At 41.2% G+C, this 20808-nt stretch overlaps 2 protein-coding genes across 11 annotated transcripts in view; one reads left to right on the top strand and one right to left on the bottom strand.

Annotated features, from left to right (window-relative positions):
* LOC140753046 (guanylate cyclase 32E) overlaps positions 1-464 on the top strand; it is a 71591-nt gene extending 71127 nt beyond the window's left edge. For all 3 annotated transcript variants that reach the window (XM_073087411.1, XM_073087412.1, XM_073087413.1), the window contains one exon: positions 12-464. In XM_073087411.1, coding sequence (XP_072943512.1) covers positions 12-206 — 195 coding nt within the window. In that variant the 3' untranslated portion in view covers positions 207-464. The remainder of the gene's footprint in view (positions 1-11) is intronic.
* The window catches only part of LOC140753043 (receptor-type guanylate cyclase Gyc76C), a 36692-nt gene continuing 16298 nt past the window's right edge, over positions 415-20808 (bottom strand). For 6 of the 8 annotated variants that reach the window (XM_073087404.1, XM_073087401.1, XM_073087403.1 and 3 more), the window contains 17 exons: positions 14092-14252; positions 13112-13402; positions 12602-12721; positions 12245-12301; positions 10677-10817; positions 10048-10119; positions 9832-9921; positions 9448-9523; positions 9198-9356; positions 8576-8762; positions 7647-7787; positions 4234-4456; positions 3722-3866; positions 3107-3309; positions 2605-2740; positions 1859-1988; positions 415-1047 (listed from right to left, as the gene is read on the bottom strand). In XM_073087404.1, coding sequence (XP_072943505.1) covers positions 561-1047; positions 1859-1988; positions 2605-2740; positions 3107-3309; positions 3722-3866; positions 4234-4456; positions 7647-7787; positions 8576-8762; positions 9198-9356; positions 9448-9523; positions 9832-9921; positions 10048-10119; positions 10677-10817; positions 12245-12301; positions 12602-12721; positions 13112-13402; positions 14092-14252 — 2819 coding nt within the window. In that variant the 3' untranslated portion in view covers positions 415-560. The remainder of the gene's footprint in view (positions 1048-1858; positions 1989-2604; positions 2741-3106; positions 3310-3721; positions 3867-4233; positions 4457-7646; positions 7788-8575; positions 8763-9197; positions 9357-9447; positions 9524-9831; positions 9922-10047; positions 10120-10676; positions 10818-12244; positions 12302-12601; positions 12722-13111; positions 13403-14091; positions 14253-20808) is intronic. The other 2 variants (XM_073087407.1, XM_073087408.1) reach the window with 2 other exon arrangements.

Below are 20808 nucleotides of genomic sequence, written 5' to 3'. Positions count from 1 at the left end.
TCATAAAATAGGTGGTAGGCGAGGGTCGGCTTGCGCCGACGCAGCGCAGCGACTTATTGGAGGCGCCGAGTCTGAGGCAAGAGTACGTGAGCGTGTCGTGCCCCATCATCGAGACGTCGGAGAGCAAGACGCCGGCCTGCGACATCCGCCTGCTGGTCAACGGCCTCGACGACCCCGCCGGCATCCCGCTGCTCGCCGACGCGTAACGCGCCGCTAGCCTCGAGCTCGCTTCCCTAGTCAATAGCCGTGATCGTCCAACCACCTTGACGTAACTATTACTTCGTTCATTATAAGCGTTCGTTCACGGTTTCGAAGACGGTAGATTAATACTTATTTATCCTATTCGGCGTTTACTGTCGTTTCGCGTGACATTCGTAGCATTAATGTGATCTATGTCAGTATTATTAAGAGACCTTGTTCAATAGAAATTATTTAATAACATTAAACTCTTATTTCACAATTCACGGTAACATCGTTTTACTTACACGTATTATTTACAGCTGCATTTCATATACATACATATACTAAACATACACCGATATAGGATAGGGATGGGGCGGTCAGACGGCGGACTCGCGGTCCAGCAGCGGCGGGGCGCGGCGCAGCGAGGAGCTGCTGGAGCGGTTGCCGCTGAAGATGCCCAGCAGGAAGGAGCCGATCGTGAAGCGCGGCATCTTGCGCGTCTCGGCCTTCGCGTCGGCGACGTTCTCGAGCGACCGCCACTTCTTGTAGAACTCGATGTAGTTCGCGTCGTGCACCTTGCGCTTGGGTCGCTCGTGGCGGTTGTGGAGGCTGCTCTTGCGGATGAGCGGGCTGTCCTCCTCGGTCTTGGGGGGGTCGTCGGTGACGATGCCGAAGATCTTGCCGTTGAAGAGCGGGCCGGAGACGGTGGCGACGGCGGCGTCGACGTCGAGCGAGCGCGTGGTGTCGCCGCGGCGCAGACGGGGCTCGCGGCGCGGCAGCACGTCCAGCGAGTGCGCGCTGCGCAGCGCCTCCGCCGAGCCCTCCTCGCACGCCGTCGACGACGCGATCGAGCTCAGGGCATGTCTGCAAGCAACACGACACATCTCTCACATTCCATGACTCCATATGTACATAATTTAAGGTGATTATTAATCAGATCGTTACGACTTGATTTAACCATGTATTATGCTATCCTTACAGTTTTTTTTTCATTTAATTGTTTTGCACTCAGATCTTCAGTACTACTACTAGTTTTCTTTTTGCTGTATTTAGGTACAGAGCATTCCAGTTGATAAAATGTATCAATTGGAATGCCCTCTAAATTGCAAAAAAATTTAAACTTGAGTGAAAAAATAAACCTTAAAAGTCAAATTTTCATATCCGCCAGTTAGGGTTAAATCAGTCAGTTCGACCTGATTAATAAAACTTCAAAATATAAAAAGATGTAGTGTTCATCGAAATATTTAGATGTTTACAAATATGTAAACCAAATATAGACATCAAGGATCGTCGCAGATAAAAATAATATAAAGTTATCTTCCGTAATACGACCACTCACGCAAACGAGTGCAATGTTTGTCAAACAAGATTTTATGATTTTGTCTGAAACGACACATTCAATGTCTGTAAGATTACAAGGAAGCCACGCCCGTTATTAAAAATTACACTATCCCAAGAGGATATAGATTAATTAATTAGTAATAACAAGCGATAATACTTATTATAGTCAGAGCCAACCTGCTAGTCCGCTCTGAAGTTGTCGAGAGTAGGTGCAAGTCATACAATCTGCTAGGGCGACTCTATTTATTTCTATATTCATTCAGAGCGGACAAGCAGTTACGCGGTCTAACTTCGACCGCTGTGCGTTTGTAACGCTCAAAACAGTATTACGTACCTGGCGCGCTCTGCGGGCTCTCGCTCGGCGTGTCGGGCGCGGCGCTGCGCGGGCGGCGACGCGGGCGGCAGCGACGCGCCGCTCGGCAGCCGCTGGCGCACGCCCCACGCCGCCTCGCCGCCGCGCAGCTCTGCACCACACACACACGTCACACCGGCACACGCTACACCGCGCACTAGCCGCGCTCTAGTGTCGCGCGCTTTCACATACGAGTGCTACACGCACGAGGCGGTGCGCTCTAGCGTCGCACGGTTTCACAACAGATTTAAGAAAGAGTGTACAACAAGCTAACATGCTAAGAGCCAGTGTCTCATAGACTTCAAAGTCTTACGAAAAGCAATCATAACGACTATCTAGCGTTACACTTTTTTCAACAAATACATGCCAAAGTTCATGTAATTTAGAGATTTAACCATTTTTTTAATGTTACAAGGTATATTTATCTATGCTTAACACAGTCCATACTGCAGAAACTATTCGTTTGCGTAAAAATACGCATCAACTATGAATAATTTACACATATTCTTTATATTAATGAGCGCAGATGTAATATAAACACGATAACTAAATGTTCAAAATTTCTTAGTAAAAACGAATATAAAAGGTAAAGTTATTTACAAAATTCAAATAAATTGTTAACACACTTATTAATTCACTTCAATCAAGATTTAAAAAATTAGTCGTTAATAAAACATGTTAAATCATGCGTAAAATAAAATCATAGCTATCAAAGATTGATTGCAAACCTGATATCGAAGGATGTCTGGAGTCCGTCAGTCGAGGACTCCTCCGCGGTCGACAAAACAGAGGCCGCTCCTCCCCATCGACCGGTCTCTTTTGAATCGCCTTTTCAGTGGCTCCAACCAGCCAATATGTTTGAAGCTGCAATAGAATACAAATATGTTATTTTAATACGTAATACCCAAAAAATATGGAATTTTAACCGTATTTTAATAATTGATAGACAGCAGTGACATAAAGTGAATTTGAAGACCCCGCAGTAAAAATTTAATTTACTGCCACCTATGGGAATAAAATGGTGACGAAAAAAAGCCTTCTTATATAAATAAAAATAAAGCTTCTATAATTTTCCAAAATTAGTACGACAAAAAGCACTCTTAACTTGTAAAATTATGCGCGGACAAGGACTCAAAATAAGTTTAAAAGTTTTTCCCATGGGAAATAAAAAATATCTAATACAAAATAGTTGTACTCTGTAAGATTCGTAGTAAAAAATAAGTTACTCACTTGGCCTTTCCCCTTGATGGGTATGGTGCCTCTCGGTTCCACAACGTAGCCTCCCAGTTTGTCCAGGGCTTGCTTACAGCTAGGCGATATGTGTATGCGGAGCGGTTCCCCGTTGGACTCCATTCGGGAGGCTGTGTTCACAGTGTCACCGAACAAACAATACCGTGGCATTGTTAAGCCCACGACGCCGGCTACTACGGCACCTGTTGTAGAAAACAATATTACTATAGGTTATTTGGAGCAATATAAAGAGAATCTAAGATATAAAAAGTTTTGAAGTTTTACTTCTTTAGTTACATCTTTTAAAACAGACAAATGTATTATATCAGCGTATGGCGTAATAACATGCGCCGGTGTAACACACATAGTTTTACTTATGTGTTACAATATCGTTTACTTTCATTTATAGATCTTTTACAGTTCAAATTAATCAGAATAATAAAAATATTATGATAATAATAAAAAAATAAAGCCAAAGAAGTATAACTATGTACAAACACTTTTCTATTACAATCAATTATTTAAAAGACCCTTGACTATTTTCCACCTTAATAAATCAACAGTAAATCAAATTAGAAACCGCAAAGTATTTAAGGAAATTTATATAGTATGTACCTGTATGGATGCCTATTCTCAGCTTAAGAATCTCGTTAGGCCTATGAGATATTTTGTGACTCTTTACAGCGTTGAGTAGCTCCAGCGCCATCGAGGCTATTTCACCCACGTGTCTGTCGTTGTTCCTTATCGGTAGACCTGACACCTGAAAATAAAATGTGGATTTTAAGGCACAAAAAAGAATTCCATGGTTGAAGCATTCATTATTCTGTATCATTTCTGTATCTACTTTTAATTATAATTATTGAAATATTTTAATAAATTACGTTTAATTATGGTAAAAGGTGAAAGGTAAAAGAGAGAAGACAATTTTACGCTAATTAGATTAACCCGTTACACCATAAAATTAATAATATTCGTACGTATTTACGTGACTTCTATTAAAAAAAAACGAATGGCAAAGTTTGCTCATATAGCTTACAGAACGAGCCTAGTTAATCAGGACGACAATATAAAAATACTTATTAGCAAAAGAAATTACACTTTCTGTCGATAGATAAAAGAAAACTTACCACCATATAAGCGTCGCCGATAGTTTCCACCTTATAAACGTCGTAGCCTCTTATGATCCTATCGAAGACTGTGTACAGATCGTTGAGGAAGTTGACGACTTGCAGCGGCGTACTCTCAGCGGACATCGCAGTGAAGCCGACGATATCGCTGAAGTATATCGTGACCGAGTCGAACGACTCCGGCTCCACGCCCTCGCCCGTCGTCAGACGGTGCGCGACTGACCTATAACAAAACGAACCAAAGTTTTTATAACGCTACATGTCACGTGATTGCTCGTTTGAATTACTTATACGCTCTAAATTATAATAGGCATAGGTGTCGCCAAACTTTATGACGGCTCTAACAACAGACTAGCTGTTTTTAGCGGCAGCGATTCGCATTCTGACGATTGCGTCGATTATGCACTTTCGCGACTAGTCAGATCGCTTCCGGGAATAAGATCGCCGGTCGACGCGGCGACTTGCCTTTTTTATATCTGTGTTGCATCTAACTCTCGAAATCGGTTAAATCATCGCGGCTGCTAAAACTGGCTAGTCTGCAGAGGCCCTTATAGTATCAGTCACCCTATGAATACGCATATTTTATACATTAACTATCGCAGCGTGGGAGAAAAATCTTGAATGACTGAATGAGTCATAAAGTTTGGCGGGAGTGATCACTAAGGTGAAGAGGGAAATGTTACTTGTTAATTATACAGAAGAAAGATAAGTACAGAATAGATTCAACGTCGTAGCTACAATAAAAAACAATAAAAGTTTTTGCATAAATAGTAAATCCAAATATACCATGCTTAAACTAATTACTAACTAATAAAAATACTTTCAAAGCGGTTACAGCAGCATTTTCTACTATCTTCAAAAAGAAAATTTAATACCACATATTTGATATTTAATATATTTTTCCAATATATGTCGCAGACAATGAACAAAACATTAAACTAGCAATACGGACAAGCAATTAGGAGTTCTACATTTCATACATCAACTTCAGGTACCATAACACTAATCAGGTAATACACAACACTTGAAATACATTAATAATCGATCATCTATTTTGTTACTTCTGTAAACTGCCTGCGACTTCGGCATAGACACATTAAAATTTTCTTTTTAATAACATAACTATTTAATCTAAAATTGTAACTAATAAACTCACAACTCTCTTGTGATCCAATCGTAAACTGTGACGGTTAGAAATAACGATTAATCGATACATTATAAATATATTACATTACTTATACATATTAATCAAAAAAATATAAAATAACGTAAATCTAATAATAAAAATAAAACATGCCTTTAATAGAGTTACAAAAGTAAATTACAGGATAACAAACACACCCACTACCTAGCGAATTAAAGAAATCGATCGTGAGAAGCGAGCGTAACTCCAACACCGTTCGGTATGTGCCACGTAAAACCACCACAAGACCCAAAAAAGCAAGCTCTAGTCAGTTAATAAGAAAAAAATCTGTGACGCGACCACTTCACTCGACGCCTACAGCAAGACAAACCGTAAGTATTAACTACAATCACCAATACGGAGTTAATTACCTCAAGACATTTTCACGACATTTCTATAATCGATTCAACCTCCACATCTGGAAAAGAACACAAGTACAACAAAGTGAATATAAATAGATTTTTTCCTTTTTTGAATATATAGCATGTACTTACTACTGCTTTACATCGAGTCCATGTCGAATGTTGAAAGATCGCATTGTTTAGTTTCATTTTTTATATGAGCGTTACTCGATTTTTAAAACGGTTATTATTCGTTTCTCTTTGAGCTACTTATTTACGTATTTTTTACAGAACCGTAAGATCTTTGAAATACCTCAAACTTTTCCTAAATATGTAATAATAATACTTTCAAAGATAATTTAATATAAACCTTGTCGATGTAAATACATTAATAGTGTTGTAATAGTGGTAGATTACAATACAAAAATCGATACAAAATGACTGGACTAAATGTAAACCAGTACGCACACCACTGCAGGCAGCCAGGAGTGTGATGCAGCTTGTTGTATTTGCGTCTTCCTTATTTCTTACATGTACATTAATTACACCAATCTGTTACACAGGTTTATTAGTAACAATAAGGGATTACAGTTTGGCTTAATACTATATAACTATTACAAAGTCGCTAACCGCGGGACGATTGAACGAGCGAACAGGATGCCGCATATTGTGCTCTCTGTCGCACTTACCGGATTTACGGAAGCCATGGTAACGCACCACTGTATTTGTCAACATAATATAAATATAAGCAAGCGTAGTGTAGTCAACAGTGTAAAAAATGATAAATACAAAACTGTTTGAAGGTGGTAGAACCATTTGTGGTTCGACTCTGGCGGGACCACCGCCACACCTATTTCTGCCTCATAACAGCAGTGTTAGGCGCTGCAGTGTTCCGTTTTGAAGGGTGTGGTAAGAGAGACATACTTTTTCGAGGCGTTCCCGCTTAGTCCTCAGGGGTAGCGGCGCATCTGTGACCAATCTCAGGTAGGAATATCTAATCCTATCTGGGGTTGATCACAGATGTCCATGGGCGGCAGTAGCCACTTACCATCAGGTGGACTGCATGCTCGTCTGCTACTACTATGTTATGAAAAAAAAATCTAATAATTACATTTATCAATGGTTAAGAATGCTATTATAATTTTTACTTATTTTTGTATCAATAACCAGCAACGTCCAGATATCATATGACAATTGAAAGGATATCCAAACAGGTACCTCTAAAAGTAATTTATTAATTTTTTTTTCTAAGTTTTAAGTTCAAAATTGTCCGCTCTTATAAATAGGTATCGTGTTATAAACACCTTTATTCCTATAGTCTAGAAGGTCTATCGATAAGTGTCGCGACGCACACGGCGTCCCTAACGCACCCAATTCCCATTGCCTCGCGGGTAACGACTTTGTAACATTAGTAAAACATAATTGTACAACAACAGAAATCTTAATAACATCGGCATGCATAGTGTTCGTGCGACTTGGTTCATAAGTATCATTGAAAAAAATCCAGATCGAATATCGAAAAAACTTAGTGTTAGTTGTTAAGTTTAGATTCCGTTCAGTTTTAAATAATAACAATAAAATTAGACATGTACATACGCTCAAGGATTTGTTACACAAATTTAATGTGAACAACAATAAAAATAAAGCGACAAACAACAGGTTAGGTAGAGAGGAAAATCTTGTATAATTTTATAGGTAATTTAATATATTTTAATAAGCAACACATCCTCACGATACACGAAAACAATTTCTTTTGCATTTCGGATCACATATTGATCTACAAAGAAATTTAAACCGCGTATCGTGAGTACCCGTTACATATTAAAGTAAATTCTGCAAAATTAGTCTAAGATCATAGAATATATTATAGTATACAATCAACAACTTACTTTGGTAGCATCCTGTGCAGCAAGTCTTCGGTCTTCTGTTTCTCCTCCATCAGCAATCTCGTTCTCTCGTTGACTAGTTCTTCCAAGTTATTGGCATACTTCTCCATCATATCCATCATTTGGTCCATTATATTTCTTGACCTGAAATATATATAAAATTATTTATTTAACATTTGAAATACATTACTGATATTTTTTTATATTCATTACCAGGTAAACGACCAATACACGAAATTAAACACTGTAAATATATTATGTGTTACATCGCATAACTTCCATCCCCTGCTGAAATATATGTTAATTCCGTTCTAAAATATACTCAAAAAAAATAATAATGGCTTCTTTAGCCTAATTTGAGATATTACTGTACTTTGGATTTTGGAATGACAAAATGACTTCACACTTCACTTCACTTATTTCCCTTTCATAAATCGGTAATATAAGCATGGAAAACTTCTTTAAGTTGACATTTATATAAGATTGGAATAAAGAACAAACCATCTGATGCTAAACGCCCATCATCACTTACGGAAATCTTTAACCAACTCCGTATATAGCACAGAGATGCCGCCTGTAGCTGTTCACTTCACCACACCGGCGACCAAGACGATCTCATCATACAAAAGGCAACCCGTCACACTCCACTCACTTTCCTTTTTTACCACGCTTTTATTAGCTTGACCTGTATGTATGTAACGGGATCTTTGAGTTCAATTTTTACCCACTTTGAACGGTCCGATTACTTTAAAATTTTGAACAATTATCAAGAATCGATGACAATACACGATTTTAATAATTTTATCCCATTCTCATCAGGATCGTGAGGAATCAGGATTAACGATTTTCCTTGTGCGAGTTTAGTGTGGTTTTTAGTTTTTAAACTATAATTATTTAAACTTATAATAGGTTTACGTTCACATTTCACTCACTTGCCGGACTTCATCTTCTTGAGCCGGCTGCGGATGACGGGGAAGTCGGGGCGCAGCGCGGGGTCCTCGGCCCAGCAGTCGCGCATGCAGGCCACCACGTAGTCGTCGGCGGTGCGCAGCGCGGCGGTGTCCGGCCGGAACACCTCCTCGCCGTCGTGGCGCGGACGCTTCACGCGCTCCACTATGTCTGCAACGTTCAACACAAAATAATAAATTAAGTTTAAGCGATGATAGAACTCGTGGTTCGACTTCGCAGGTACGATCGCTACACCTACTTCTGCATAATAACTAAAAACAATGCAATCAATGCGCTGCAGTGATCTCGGTTTGGTAAGGAAAGACACTTACACGATAAGGTACAACTTAGTCCTCAGTGTAAGCAACTTACGGCAGACCTCATTTACAATTCTAAGGTTAATTATTCACCTGACGGTAAGACCATCAGATGGAGTGTATGGCAGTTTTCTACTAGAATTTTATAAAAAAAATGCATAAACCTAATTTGAAATAATTTATAATTTTGTATGTTTTTATAAAGTTCAAACAATTAATAAATTAACATGTATGTGTTACAATAAAGTAATTAGAACAGGAATAAAATAGAACAACAGACTATTCACACCTTTTGGCTCTAAAGTAGTTGTGCCGAAAGGACCTCTTCTAGAGAAAATCTCGTACAGAATTATGCCAAACGCGTAGACATCGCCCTTTTGCGTGCCGCCCACGGACCAATTAGGGTCCTCCAACTGTCTCAATAGTTCCGGAGATTTCCATAACAAGCCTGAAAAAAAAGCAATATTATAGTATGTGTTCATACCATACAGGTACGATTACCATAACGAGGCGTACTCTTATGTTAATTATTGACTTACCTCTATAATATTGATGTTCTCCTATTAATTCATTTTCAGCACAGTATCTTAATTCGTGGAGTCCAAAATCTGTAACCTAACAGACAAAATTGTTTTATGAAATGTGTACAAATTTAAAATGTATAATATTCAAATTATTGCAGAGGTTATGTTTTTTTAAATATTACAGAATCAGCCAACAATACATACAGTCCATTTAATGGTTTGTGACAAATACCACAAATGGACATCTATACTCAATCCCAGATAAGATGAGAACGTCCTGAGATCAGCAACTGATACGTTGCTATCCCTACGCATTAAGTTACAATGCGTCATATAAGTATCTTTAATAAATAACCATTCCTTGACAGTGGGGTAAAAACAGTAAATATATAAATTTACCTGAAGCATCCAACGAGACGTAACTACACAATTCGAGGATTTGAGATTTCCGTGAAAAATTAATGGCGAAGTATGAATGAACATCATACCCTGGAACAAAGAAAAATATAATTATAATTAAATTATAAATCAATATTCCTAGATAAATAAGCAAAAGGAGAAACTTATAACAACATAAAATACATGAAAGCTAAATATTTTTTAAGTAATTCTTACCTTAATGAGATCATGAACTAGCGAAGATATGAACATTTTATCCAGCTTTATATCTTCATTTTCAATTATATCCTGAAAAAAAAACATAGCTTTATTCACTGCTTAATCGGCATATTTTAAGCAAGTTCGGACTAATCGAATGTCCAAAGAGATTCCCTACAACTTTTTTCATGTCTAACCCCTTGATTAGTATGATAGATCACAGAAAATGCGGATTGGTGGAGTGGGCCAATTCACGTCTGAAGTTTTCAAATCATATAGAGCCTCCGGCGAGGTTTAACAACTGTTGTCATCCAACGATAACTACCTGAACTGCCAGTAAAGGTGCCCTCCACGGCACGGAAATTTAGAACCATTACCAAACATTTGTTTAATATATAGATGGTAAGGTGCCACTGCCGCCCCTAGAATTTCTTCAGAACCAAATAGGATAACAGTTCTATCTAAGTTCTGTCACAGAATGCATTGCTATCCAGGGCTACATTAAAAATCCTCATTTAAAAGTCTCCTATCAGCCCTTCAAACCAGAAACAGCAGGACTTAACTGCAGTGGCAAAGCAGAAATAGGTGTGGCCTTCGTCGTCACATTCAGCATTCCACCTTAAAAATATACAAAACAAACCACTCACATACAAACTCCCTTTGGCACAGTAGTCGGTGAGCAGCAGCACCCGCAGCGGCTCCACAACAGCACCGATGAATGAGTTGAGATTGTCGTGGCGCAGCTCTCGCAGCAAGCGCATCTCCTTCATCACCTCGCGCGATATGTCCTGTATAAACGAACTTCTGTACTCGTTGTTGGATACTCGCCGAGCACAGGCGAATAGACCCGAATACGTGGGCAAACGTGGGTGAGTAGGTTACTCGCGTTTACGCTCGTGTTACCCTCACGCGAATAAGACATCTATTGTGACATCTAACAAATATCAAAAAGTAAGACTGTACGAACTTGGCACGCATGCACACACAATCTACATTATTTGATTATTTGAACGGCTGTAAGACTACCCGCTACTGCTTCAAAAAATACTAAATCACGAACACATAACGTACATGACTATGACTATGATAAGTGATTCCATTAGATAGAAATAAGTGTAAGCACTAATACTATTTTCTAGTCTAGAATTTACAACACTTTGTTCTGCGTCTGTACTCCGTTACACTCTTAGAACGTGGGCGGTAGCGCATCTATCAAGTAACTGCTATGTCCAATAATCAGTAGTGATGCCGCTCGATATGCTACTATCGATAGTCTATCGATAGTGTGGTAATAGTAAGAATATCGATAATATAAAATATGTCAATACTAATGATGTGCCGAGACGGCCATCTTTGGTATTCGAGTACTTTAGTACTCATATAAAAAAGAATCGAGTCAGTACTCGACTCCAAAGTATTCACAAAGTACTCGAGTACTTTGCAACATACAGTCCAATAGCACGGCAGAGCAAAAAAAAAACGCTCATTACACAAAATTAAACAAGTTTTTACTTGTACAAGTAGTAGTTGTAAGTGTACGAGTATCGTCAGTATTCGAGTATCACTGGTACTCGAGTATCACTATTGGTACTCGAGTATGCGAGTTTATGTAAGTACTCGAGTACTGACTCGAGTTGACCTGACTCGGCACATCTCTAGTCAATACTATTGATGATCTACAATAGTATCTATACTGTCGCTAGTATTGTGGTATCGATAGGATTGACAGCATCAAGTATCAATACTGTCGATCTTTTTGTCATTATGTATTTAAAAAACATATTTTTGTCTGTTATGACTTTAAGATCATTGATTAATTGATATTTTTTCAGTTCTAACAAAATATAGTTTTTTGTCCTATTGATCAACAATTGTTTACAAAACCATTCTAAAAAATCATACCGTATTAAACATACATTAATCGGGCGTATTCAGTACGCGCCACGAACTTATTCGTTCTCTGCGCAATGTCGATTATTTGGCGTAAATCATAGATTGTTCCTCAGTGTTCAACAAGTCATTCGACGGGTTGTTTGATAATTTAAATGAGGCATGAGATGTTATGATTGTTTTATGTTTTACGTGCAAAAAACATGATTACGCCGTCATTTGTTAATACTGCATGAATTTTGTTTCTTTTTAATAAACCACAGGCGATAAGATGCAACCAGTTACGTCCTACCGAATCAAGCCACGTTCTAAACCTTACACATACCGCGCGCGCGATGTAATCTCCGTTTAAAAGTAGGTCTTTGAATGGGAAAGCGGGTCGCTAAAAAGAAATTTTATGGTTAACTGTGTATCAAATATGAATGCGCAAAAGATTAATTTATAGACAACAAAATAAAAAAATCATAAATATTTAATATACGTAAATATATTTAAGATGATTTGTATGACTCTGTGGCCACCAGACAATTAATTTTAACGATATCTGAATGATTAAGTGAAACATTTTTTTCTACATCTTTGTATGCGCCCGCGACAATCAACGTAGTGCTGGGAAGCTATGAATGTAAAAATCATTGGTAATATCATTATATTATACAAGTATAATAAACAATTTACTTACTTTCTTCTTAGAAAACTTCAACTCCTTAATTCTAACAACATTTCCCCTGTATTGTGCTGTGGTAGCAAATATCTGAGTACAGCACTTGCTCTCGTATGATATGCCACTTGTGATACTTAGCTGAAAAGAAAACAATTATTGAATTTTTTTGTTTTTCAATCATAGTTTATTTCCACTTTTTTTATTTAATATAATATATAAGTAGCAGACGAGAATACAATGAACCTCCGTCAGTAAGAGTAAGTTGCCCCTGCCATCCATCGACGTCTGTAATCAACCCCAGGTAATATTCCCACCTGAGGTCGGCCACAGATGCGCTGCTATCCCTGAGGAGCTAAGCTGGAACGCTTCGGAAATGTCTCCCTTACCACACCCTTCAAACCAAAACACAGCAACGCTTAACACTGCTATTTTTAGGCCGAAATAGGTGTGGCGGGGGTGCCGCTGGCTACGAACCACGGAGGGTACTACCACCGTTCTACACAGTTCCACACAATTATCATTACTCACCTTGCTAGGTGACCATACAAGGCCGCTGCCCATGTACCCTACGATTTCGTGTGGGTTTATTTTCCACAACAGACCCTCTATTTCCTGCTCGATTTTCCATTTCCGATATATACTTATAGTAACAACGAGAGCGCAGAACAGTGTGACTGCCAGAGTTCCAGCGACCACTAGCGACGTTATCTGGGAATCATCTTTTGGACACTTTTCATTCAAAAACCCACAGGAAGGTTCGTCTTCGGGCTTCACACTGTCCGGCCAGTCGATAGGTAGGCGAGGGTTCAATTTGTATTCCTGAAATTGAAATATAAACATTCAGTCAATATGTACGTGACAAACTCTTGCTTTTGTTGATTCTATCTGATTTTTATGTTTAATACCTGGTATGTTTGGAATTGAAATCTTTTCTTAACTGATGAATTATAGAACTAATTTTGCCAATTAGATAGGTAATCAGGTATGTGTACACAATACCATACGATACCACGGCTATGTTATTATGAAAGAGTTTATATATGGTAGCACAATATAAAATTGAATTTCTTCAAACATATTGAAGTTTACAACAGAAACATTAATACTCTTACGCTGAAGGGTCTAGCTAAACGTCACATCTATATAAAATTCTCGTATCACATTGTTAGTTACCATACTCCTTCGAAACTTCTTTACCGATTTTCACCAAATTTTATATGCATATTCAGTAGCTCTGAGAATCGGCTACTATCTATTTTTCATACACCTAAGTGATAATAGGGTTGTTCACCCTTAACATTTTTTTATTATATGGCAACACACCGTTTGCCGGGTCAGCTCGTATATTTCTATATTCCAAAATTATATAGTGTTTCTTCGCGCACTTGGATAACTAATAACTTTAATCTATAACTTTTTTAACACATTTTTATTTTATTCTAATAGACAGTTAAAAATACATAGTATACATATTTAAGTACGATCTTATTTATATGAGGATTACTTACCGGGAACTCCTTCGAGCTCTGCTGGAAGTGTCCCACGGGGATCATGCTGTAGGTGCAGTTGATGTCGTCATCGGTAAAGTTGGTCGGCTTGAACGCCAGCACGGAGAAGTTGCCCTCCGAGTCCGCGCGCTCGTCCAACCGGATCGACATACCCGACACACCTATAACACAAATACCATTATTATTGTGCGGGACGACGCGAACAGCTGACTCAAGATTCGACGTAATTATAAGTTTGAAATTGTTTACTTAATTTATAGTTAATAATAGTTCATAAGTTGTAATAAATAAAGACTTCATTATTCGTAACTTACGATCAGCTGATTAATATTGTATAGTTCAATGGCCGACGCTAAACAGCTGACTCCAACTCGATCAGCTGATCATAGCAAGTAAGACGTAGTTACGTAAACAGTTGATAGTTTTAATGTAATTTATTGATGTTTTTATTATGTTTGAATAGTGTTTTACTTATGTTTTATTGTTAATAGTATATAATAGGATTTAATAGAATAGGGAAAATAGATAATAGTTTAAGTTTTGTAAATGTAATAAAATAAATATTTCGTAATAGTTTATAGGGCATAGGTATAGGTGTCAATTATAATAGGGTTTGCAATAGTTTAGGTTTTAATAGAAGTTTAAATAGAAATATGTAAATTCCTAAACAAACTAAATAGATTATTATTGTTATTATTGTGAATCGTCGATTCAAGGCCACAGTTTGAACAGGTTCGTACAGGTCCGTACAGGTTTAGACATAGAATAACGGGAAATAGTTGTAATTGGCCAAAAGGCCTATATTCCTGCCTAAACCTGCTTCTAGTTGTGGTACTTGAGTCGGGGATATAAATAGGCCAGATTTTCAAATTTTCATTCAGTACTGGCAATAGACCTATGGAACAAAGGAATAAATGGAACAAGAGTAAAACAAGGGATTTCAATTCTTCCAACCCAGCAATTATAGTAATGTGCCCCTGCACATTTAATGGTCCTTCGAAAGCCGAATATTGAAGAAATTGAAGAATAGTAAGTAATATTATCGTTCCAATTGTCATTTTTGTGTATTAGCAAGAAGAATGCCGATCACACGCTCCGTGGGAAAAGAACGCCGAGACTCGACGGAAACAAAGCCCTCCTCGTCTGACGCGACCACTGGGATCTCCGCTACGGGCACAACAACAGAAACGTCGGCCACGGGAACCACCGCGACCGACACTACTGGGGGAACCTCCGCTACAGACACGTCCGTCACGACGAAGGGTACAGTAGCGTCAGTGGCCACTGGCGCCACGATGGCCAGGCCGGCTGCGACCATTTTCAAGAATTCCGTCGAGCTCACCGCCAGTACTGATTCACCGACAGTAATACAGAAGCCTTCAGAAGCACATAGTCAGCATGGTTCGCGCGCTCAGAGTCGACGCGCCGGATCCACGCGTTCAAGGTCAAAGGCTTACAAGGTGGCCAAGGCCAAAGAAGAACTGATACGTCTGCAAGTGGAACTTGCAACAGCACGCCTCGCCGTTATAGAAGCAGAAGACGACGATGACGACGTCTCCGAGTACTCAAAAACAGAAGCCGACACCAGGGTCGACGACTGGTTGGAACAGCAAGCGCAACCGAGGCTAGCCATAGCCGACGAGCCGCACCTACCTCTCCGCGAAATAGACACAGAAATAGAAGCCATCACGGAAGAGACAAGGCCGGTTCAACAGAATAATAGTACAGCGCACCATACCCAACCAGATCCGCGAGTACATACAACGGCGGGAGCTCAAGCACCGGCGGGAGTCCACGCGCAGCCAGACTTCTCTCAACTTACGTCAGCGATAACACAGGCCATCAAAGCTAGCCAGCGGTCCTCAAAGTTTGTTGAATTACCGACTTTTAACGGTAATTATCAGGACTGGCTACCTTTTAGAGCAGCATATATGGAAACAGAAGAGTCTTTTTCAATAGTAGAAAATATTAATAGGTTAAGAAGACATCTAATAGGAAGAGCTAAGGAAGCAGTTGAAAGCTTATTGATCACCAACGCGCACCCATCCGATGTTATGAAGACCTTGGAAATGAGATTCGGTAGATCGGAGATGATAGCAATGGCCGAAATAGACACATTAAGAACACTGCCGCGCCTCTGCGAGTCGCCTAGGGATATTTGCGTGTTCTCTACTAAGGTAACAAACGCCGTGTCTACACTTCGGGCATTGAAATGCGTCTACTATCTCTACAATCCGGAGGTATCTAAGGTAATGGTGGACAAGCTTACTCCTACTTTACGTTACAGATATTACGACTTTGCTGCAACACAACCGAAAGAAGAGCCTGACTTATTGAAGTTTGAAAAATTTATGAAGAGAGAAGCTGAGCTGTGCGGACCCTATGCACTCCCCGAACAGATGGCACCGCCGATGTATAGTAATAGACGTCCTCAGAAGACACATACAGTATTAGAAAAGCAGTCTATAGTTATACAGAAATGCCCCGTATGTGAAGAAACAGGTCACATCGCGACGGACTGCAAACAGTTTAAAGAAGCAAACGAAAGCACAAGATGGGATATAGCAAAGAAGAAACGACTATGCTTTCGGTGTCTACGCTTCAGAAACAAGACTCACAACTGCCGAACGAAGCCGTGTGGTATTAATAGTTGTAAGTATTTCCATAACAGGTTACTACACTTCAACAGAACAGAAAAGGCAGAAACACAAGAAAAGTCAACAGAGGTCATCAACTCCGCGTGGACTACAGCCAGACCTACAAAGAAGCAAACCTTTTTGAAAATAATCCCGGTGCAGGCAACAGGTCCCAAGAATACGGTCAACACTTACGCGTTATTGGACGATGGATCTACAGTTACGCTGATAGACGACAGCCTTGCCTACGAAATAGGGGCAAAGGGACCCATCGACCCATTACGTATAGAAGCAATCAACGAGTTGAAAACAGCTGAAACGAAGTCAAGAAGAGTTAGCATCACACTCAACGGGTTGAACAATCACACAGCAAGCATTCAAGCGAGAACAATCAAGAACCTGCATGTATCGCCGCAGGAAATAGCAAGACAACAGATTGAAGAATGTGAACACTTGCGAGATCTTAGCGACGTACTTTCCTATGAAGATGCGAAGCCTACCATACTCATCGGTCAAGACAACTGGCATCTCCTTCTAGCATCAAGAGTGAGAAGGGGAAAGAAGAACCAACCGGTAGCGTCTCTCACGCCACTTGGGTGGGTACTTCACGGAAGCCACAACCGAATTATTGGACGTACCGCTAACTTCGTGTCACACATTACAGAAGCGCCGCAGGAAGATAAGCTTGAAGATCTCATGAAGCATTACTTCGCAATGGACTCGCTATGCATCAACCCAAAGAAGCCACAGTCGGACCCTGAAGAGCAAGCCTTACGTATCTTACAGAAAAATACAACCCAAACAGAAGAAGGAAGATACGAAACCGCTCTACTATGGAAAAGAGAAGAGGTCGACTTGCCTAACAACTACGACAACTCGTTGACACGTCTTATGCACATAGAAAAGAAGCTTGACCGTAATTCTCAATTAAAACAGAAGTATACAGAACAGATGGACGCGCTTATCAAGAAAGGATACGCCGAGCCTGCACCGAGGACGAAGACTCCCAATAGAACTTGGTATTTACCGCACTTCGCGGTAGTGAACCCAATGAAGCCAGATAAACTCCGAGTGGTACACGACGCCGCAGCGAAGACTAAGGGTGTCGCACTCAACGACTTGCTGTTGAAAGGTCCAGATCTACTGCAATCACTTCCAGGGGTCGTGATGAAGTTCCGACAGCATATGGTTGCAGTAACAGCTGACATTAAGGAAATGTTCATGCAAGTGAAGTTGAGAACAGAAGACAGAGACGCTCTTAGGTACCTGTGGCGAGGGAACCGTCGTGACGATCAACCACCCGAGGAGTATAGAATGACATCACTCATCTTCGGAGCTTCAAGTTCGCCGTCAACAGCAATATTCGTCAAGAACTTGAACGCTAAGAAGTATGAAGAGACCGAGCCAGAAGCAGCTTCCGCCATTATAGAGAAGCATTACGTCGACGACTACCTGGACAGCTTTAGAAGCCTCGAAGAAGCCATACGCATCACTTCAAGCGTGCGTGATATACATAGAAGAGCTTGCTTCGAGTTGAAACAATGGAAGTCCAACACGCCCGCGCTACTACGAGCACTAGGGGAACAGGAGTCGTCACAGAACATAGAACTCTATAAGGCGGGAGAGCAGCTGGAACGTGTGTTAGGAATCGTATGGAGACCGGATACAGACGAACTTACCTTCAACCTCAATTTAACGCGTGTGCCTCGTGAACTTATAGATGGGAAAACACCGACGAAGAGAGAAGCCCTACGTATAGTTATGTCGCTTTTTGATCCGTTAGGCTTTGCTTCACCAGTTACTATAAGAGCTAAGCAGATTTTACAGGAACTCTGGCGGCGTGGGACATCGTGGGACGAGAAAATAGAAGATCACATAGCGGAACAGTGGCGCGACTGGATGGTACATTTGAGAAGCCTCTCGAATATAGCAATACCAAGAAGATACCTACAGTACAGCGACGCTACATCCCTTCAGCTCCACGTGTTCACCGACGCCAGCGAGTCAGCCTACGCAGCGGTATTGTATTGGAGAGCAACGGCACCCAACGGCGACGTCAGCATATCACTAATTATGTCCAAGGCCAAGGTGGCACCTTTAAAGTTAACATCTATACCTAGGTTGGAGTTACAAGCTGCAGTGATGGGAACTCGACTCGCCGACGCCGTCGTTAAAGAACATCAACGAAAGCCGGACTCAAGAACGTTCTGGACGGACAGCCGCACAGTACTCTCATGGATCAAGGCTGGTTCGCGCTCTTACAAGTCGTATGTGGCACATCGCATAGCGGCGATAGAAGAAGGTACAAAGGTAAGTGAGTGGCGCTGGGTGCCAACGAAGTCCAACGTGGCGGACGATGCCACAAGAAATGTCCCAATAGGGTTCAATAAGAACCACAGGTGGTATAGGGGACCGGACTTCCTACACGAGGATTCGAGCACCTGGCCAATAGAAAATTCTGCGTCGTATCCATCAGAACCTACAGGTGAAGAAAGAACACACAACATAATAACAGAACGAGGTCTGAAGCTGGCTGAAGGTCTACCGGAGGTGTCTAGATTTTCAAATTGGGATAGATTACGTTTCACTACAGCAAGGGTTTTACAGTTTATACAGCTTTGCAGGACGTCTAAACAGCGGGTCAATTACAAGAGGACTAGACGAAACGCTCAAGCGGACCCCGACTGGCGACGTCAAAAGAAGACACCGGTGGCTCCACAGGTAAAGCATAGAAAAATAGAACAAGCCAAGTGTTATATCTCCGTGCCCGCAGAACTCCTCCGAGAAGCAGAAGAGTTATTAATGCGTTCATCGCAAGAAAGTTCATTTCAGGTTGATATAGATAACATGAAACGTCAGAAGCCTATAGACAGAGATAGCCGATTACATCGTTTAAGTGTCAAGTATGAAAATGGTGCCCTGAGACTCCGAAGCCGCATCGAAGCAATAGAAGCCGTCACAAATGAGGTCAAGAACCCCATGGTGTTGGACGGTGACCATCCGACAGTCAAACTATGGATACACAGCATCCATAGACAGATGCACCACAGCGGAGTCGAGGCCACGGTAAACGAGTGTCGACAAAGGTATTGGGTTCTACGGTTACGTCCGGTGACGCGCACTATAATACGACAATGTCTCAGATGCCGAATGAAGACTCAAGCACCGCCGTACCCGAGAACCGGAGACCTACCATCGTGTCGCTTGGCACATCACAAGCGACCTTTCACATACACAGGAGTCGACTACTTCGGGCCGCTTACAGTAACAGTCGGGCGTACCAATCAGAAGAGGTATGTAGCTATCTTCACCTGTCTAACCACACGTGCTATTCATCTTGAAGTTACAGCATCGCTCACCACCGACTCTGCGGTGATGGCGCTCCGGCGGATGATGGCGCGCCGTGGACGTCCGGCGCAAATATGGTCGGACAACGGCACCAACCTGAGGGGCGCTGACAAGGAACTACGGCAGGCGATCGACGCAGCTACAGCGGAGGAGGCTGCTAAGAAGATCATCTCGTGGCGATTCATCCCACCTGGCGCGCCCTTCATGGGAGGCGCGTGGGAAAGGCTCGTGCGCTCCGTGAAAACTGCACTGCAAGCAACGCTTCACGAACGACATCCAGCAGAAGAAGTCCTCACGACGCTCCTGGCAGAGGTGGAATATACAGTGAACAGCCGACCTCTCACCCACGTGTCAGTGAGCGCCGAGGACCCAGAAGCGCTTACACCGAACCATTTCCTACTCGGCGGGAACGGAAGAGTATCGACCCCGGGAGAGTTCAACGACCGCGACACCATATGCAAGAACAGCTGGCGTGCCGCGCAGAGATTAACCGACATATTCTGGACAAGATGGCTTCGAGAGTACCTTCCTGAGCTTCAACACCGGCGGGAGCCCCACGGAAGAGGGGCAACAGTGAAGATCGGCGACTTAGTACAAATATTGGATAATAACCTACCTAGGAACATATGGGTTCGAGGTCGGGTCATCGCAACATTTCCGGGTCCAGACAACATAGTAAGAACAGTCGACGTGGCAACCAAGGGAGGAGTTCTACGCCGGCCAGTGAGGAAGC

Source organism: Epargyreus clarus, unplaced genomic scaffold, assembly GCF_041222505.1.
Source record: "Epargyreus clarus isolate Ecla_fem2 unplaced genomic scaffold, WU_Ecla_fem_2.2 ptg000026l, whole genome shotgun sequence".
In the NCBI taxonomy this organism is placed as follows: Eukaryota; Metazoa; Arthropoda; class Insecta; order Lepidoptera; family Hesperiidae; genus Epargyreus; species Epargyreus clarus.
The sequence above is the reverse complement of the archived record's forward strand: the minus strand, read 5'-3'. Positions and strand labels throughout refer to the sequence as shown.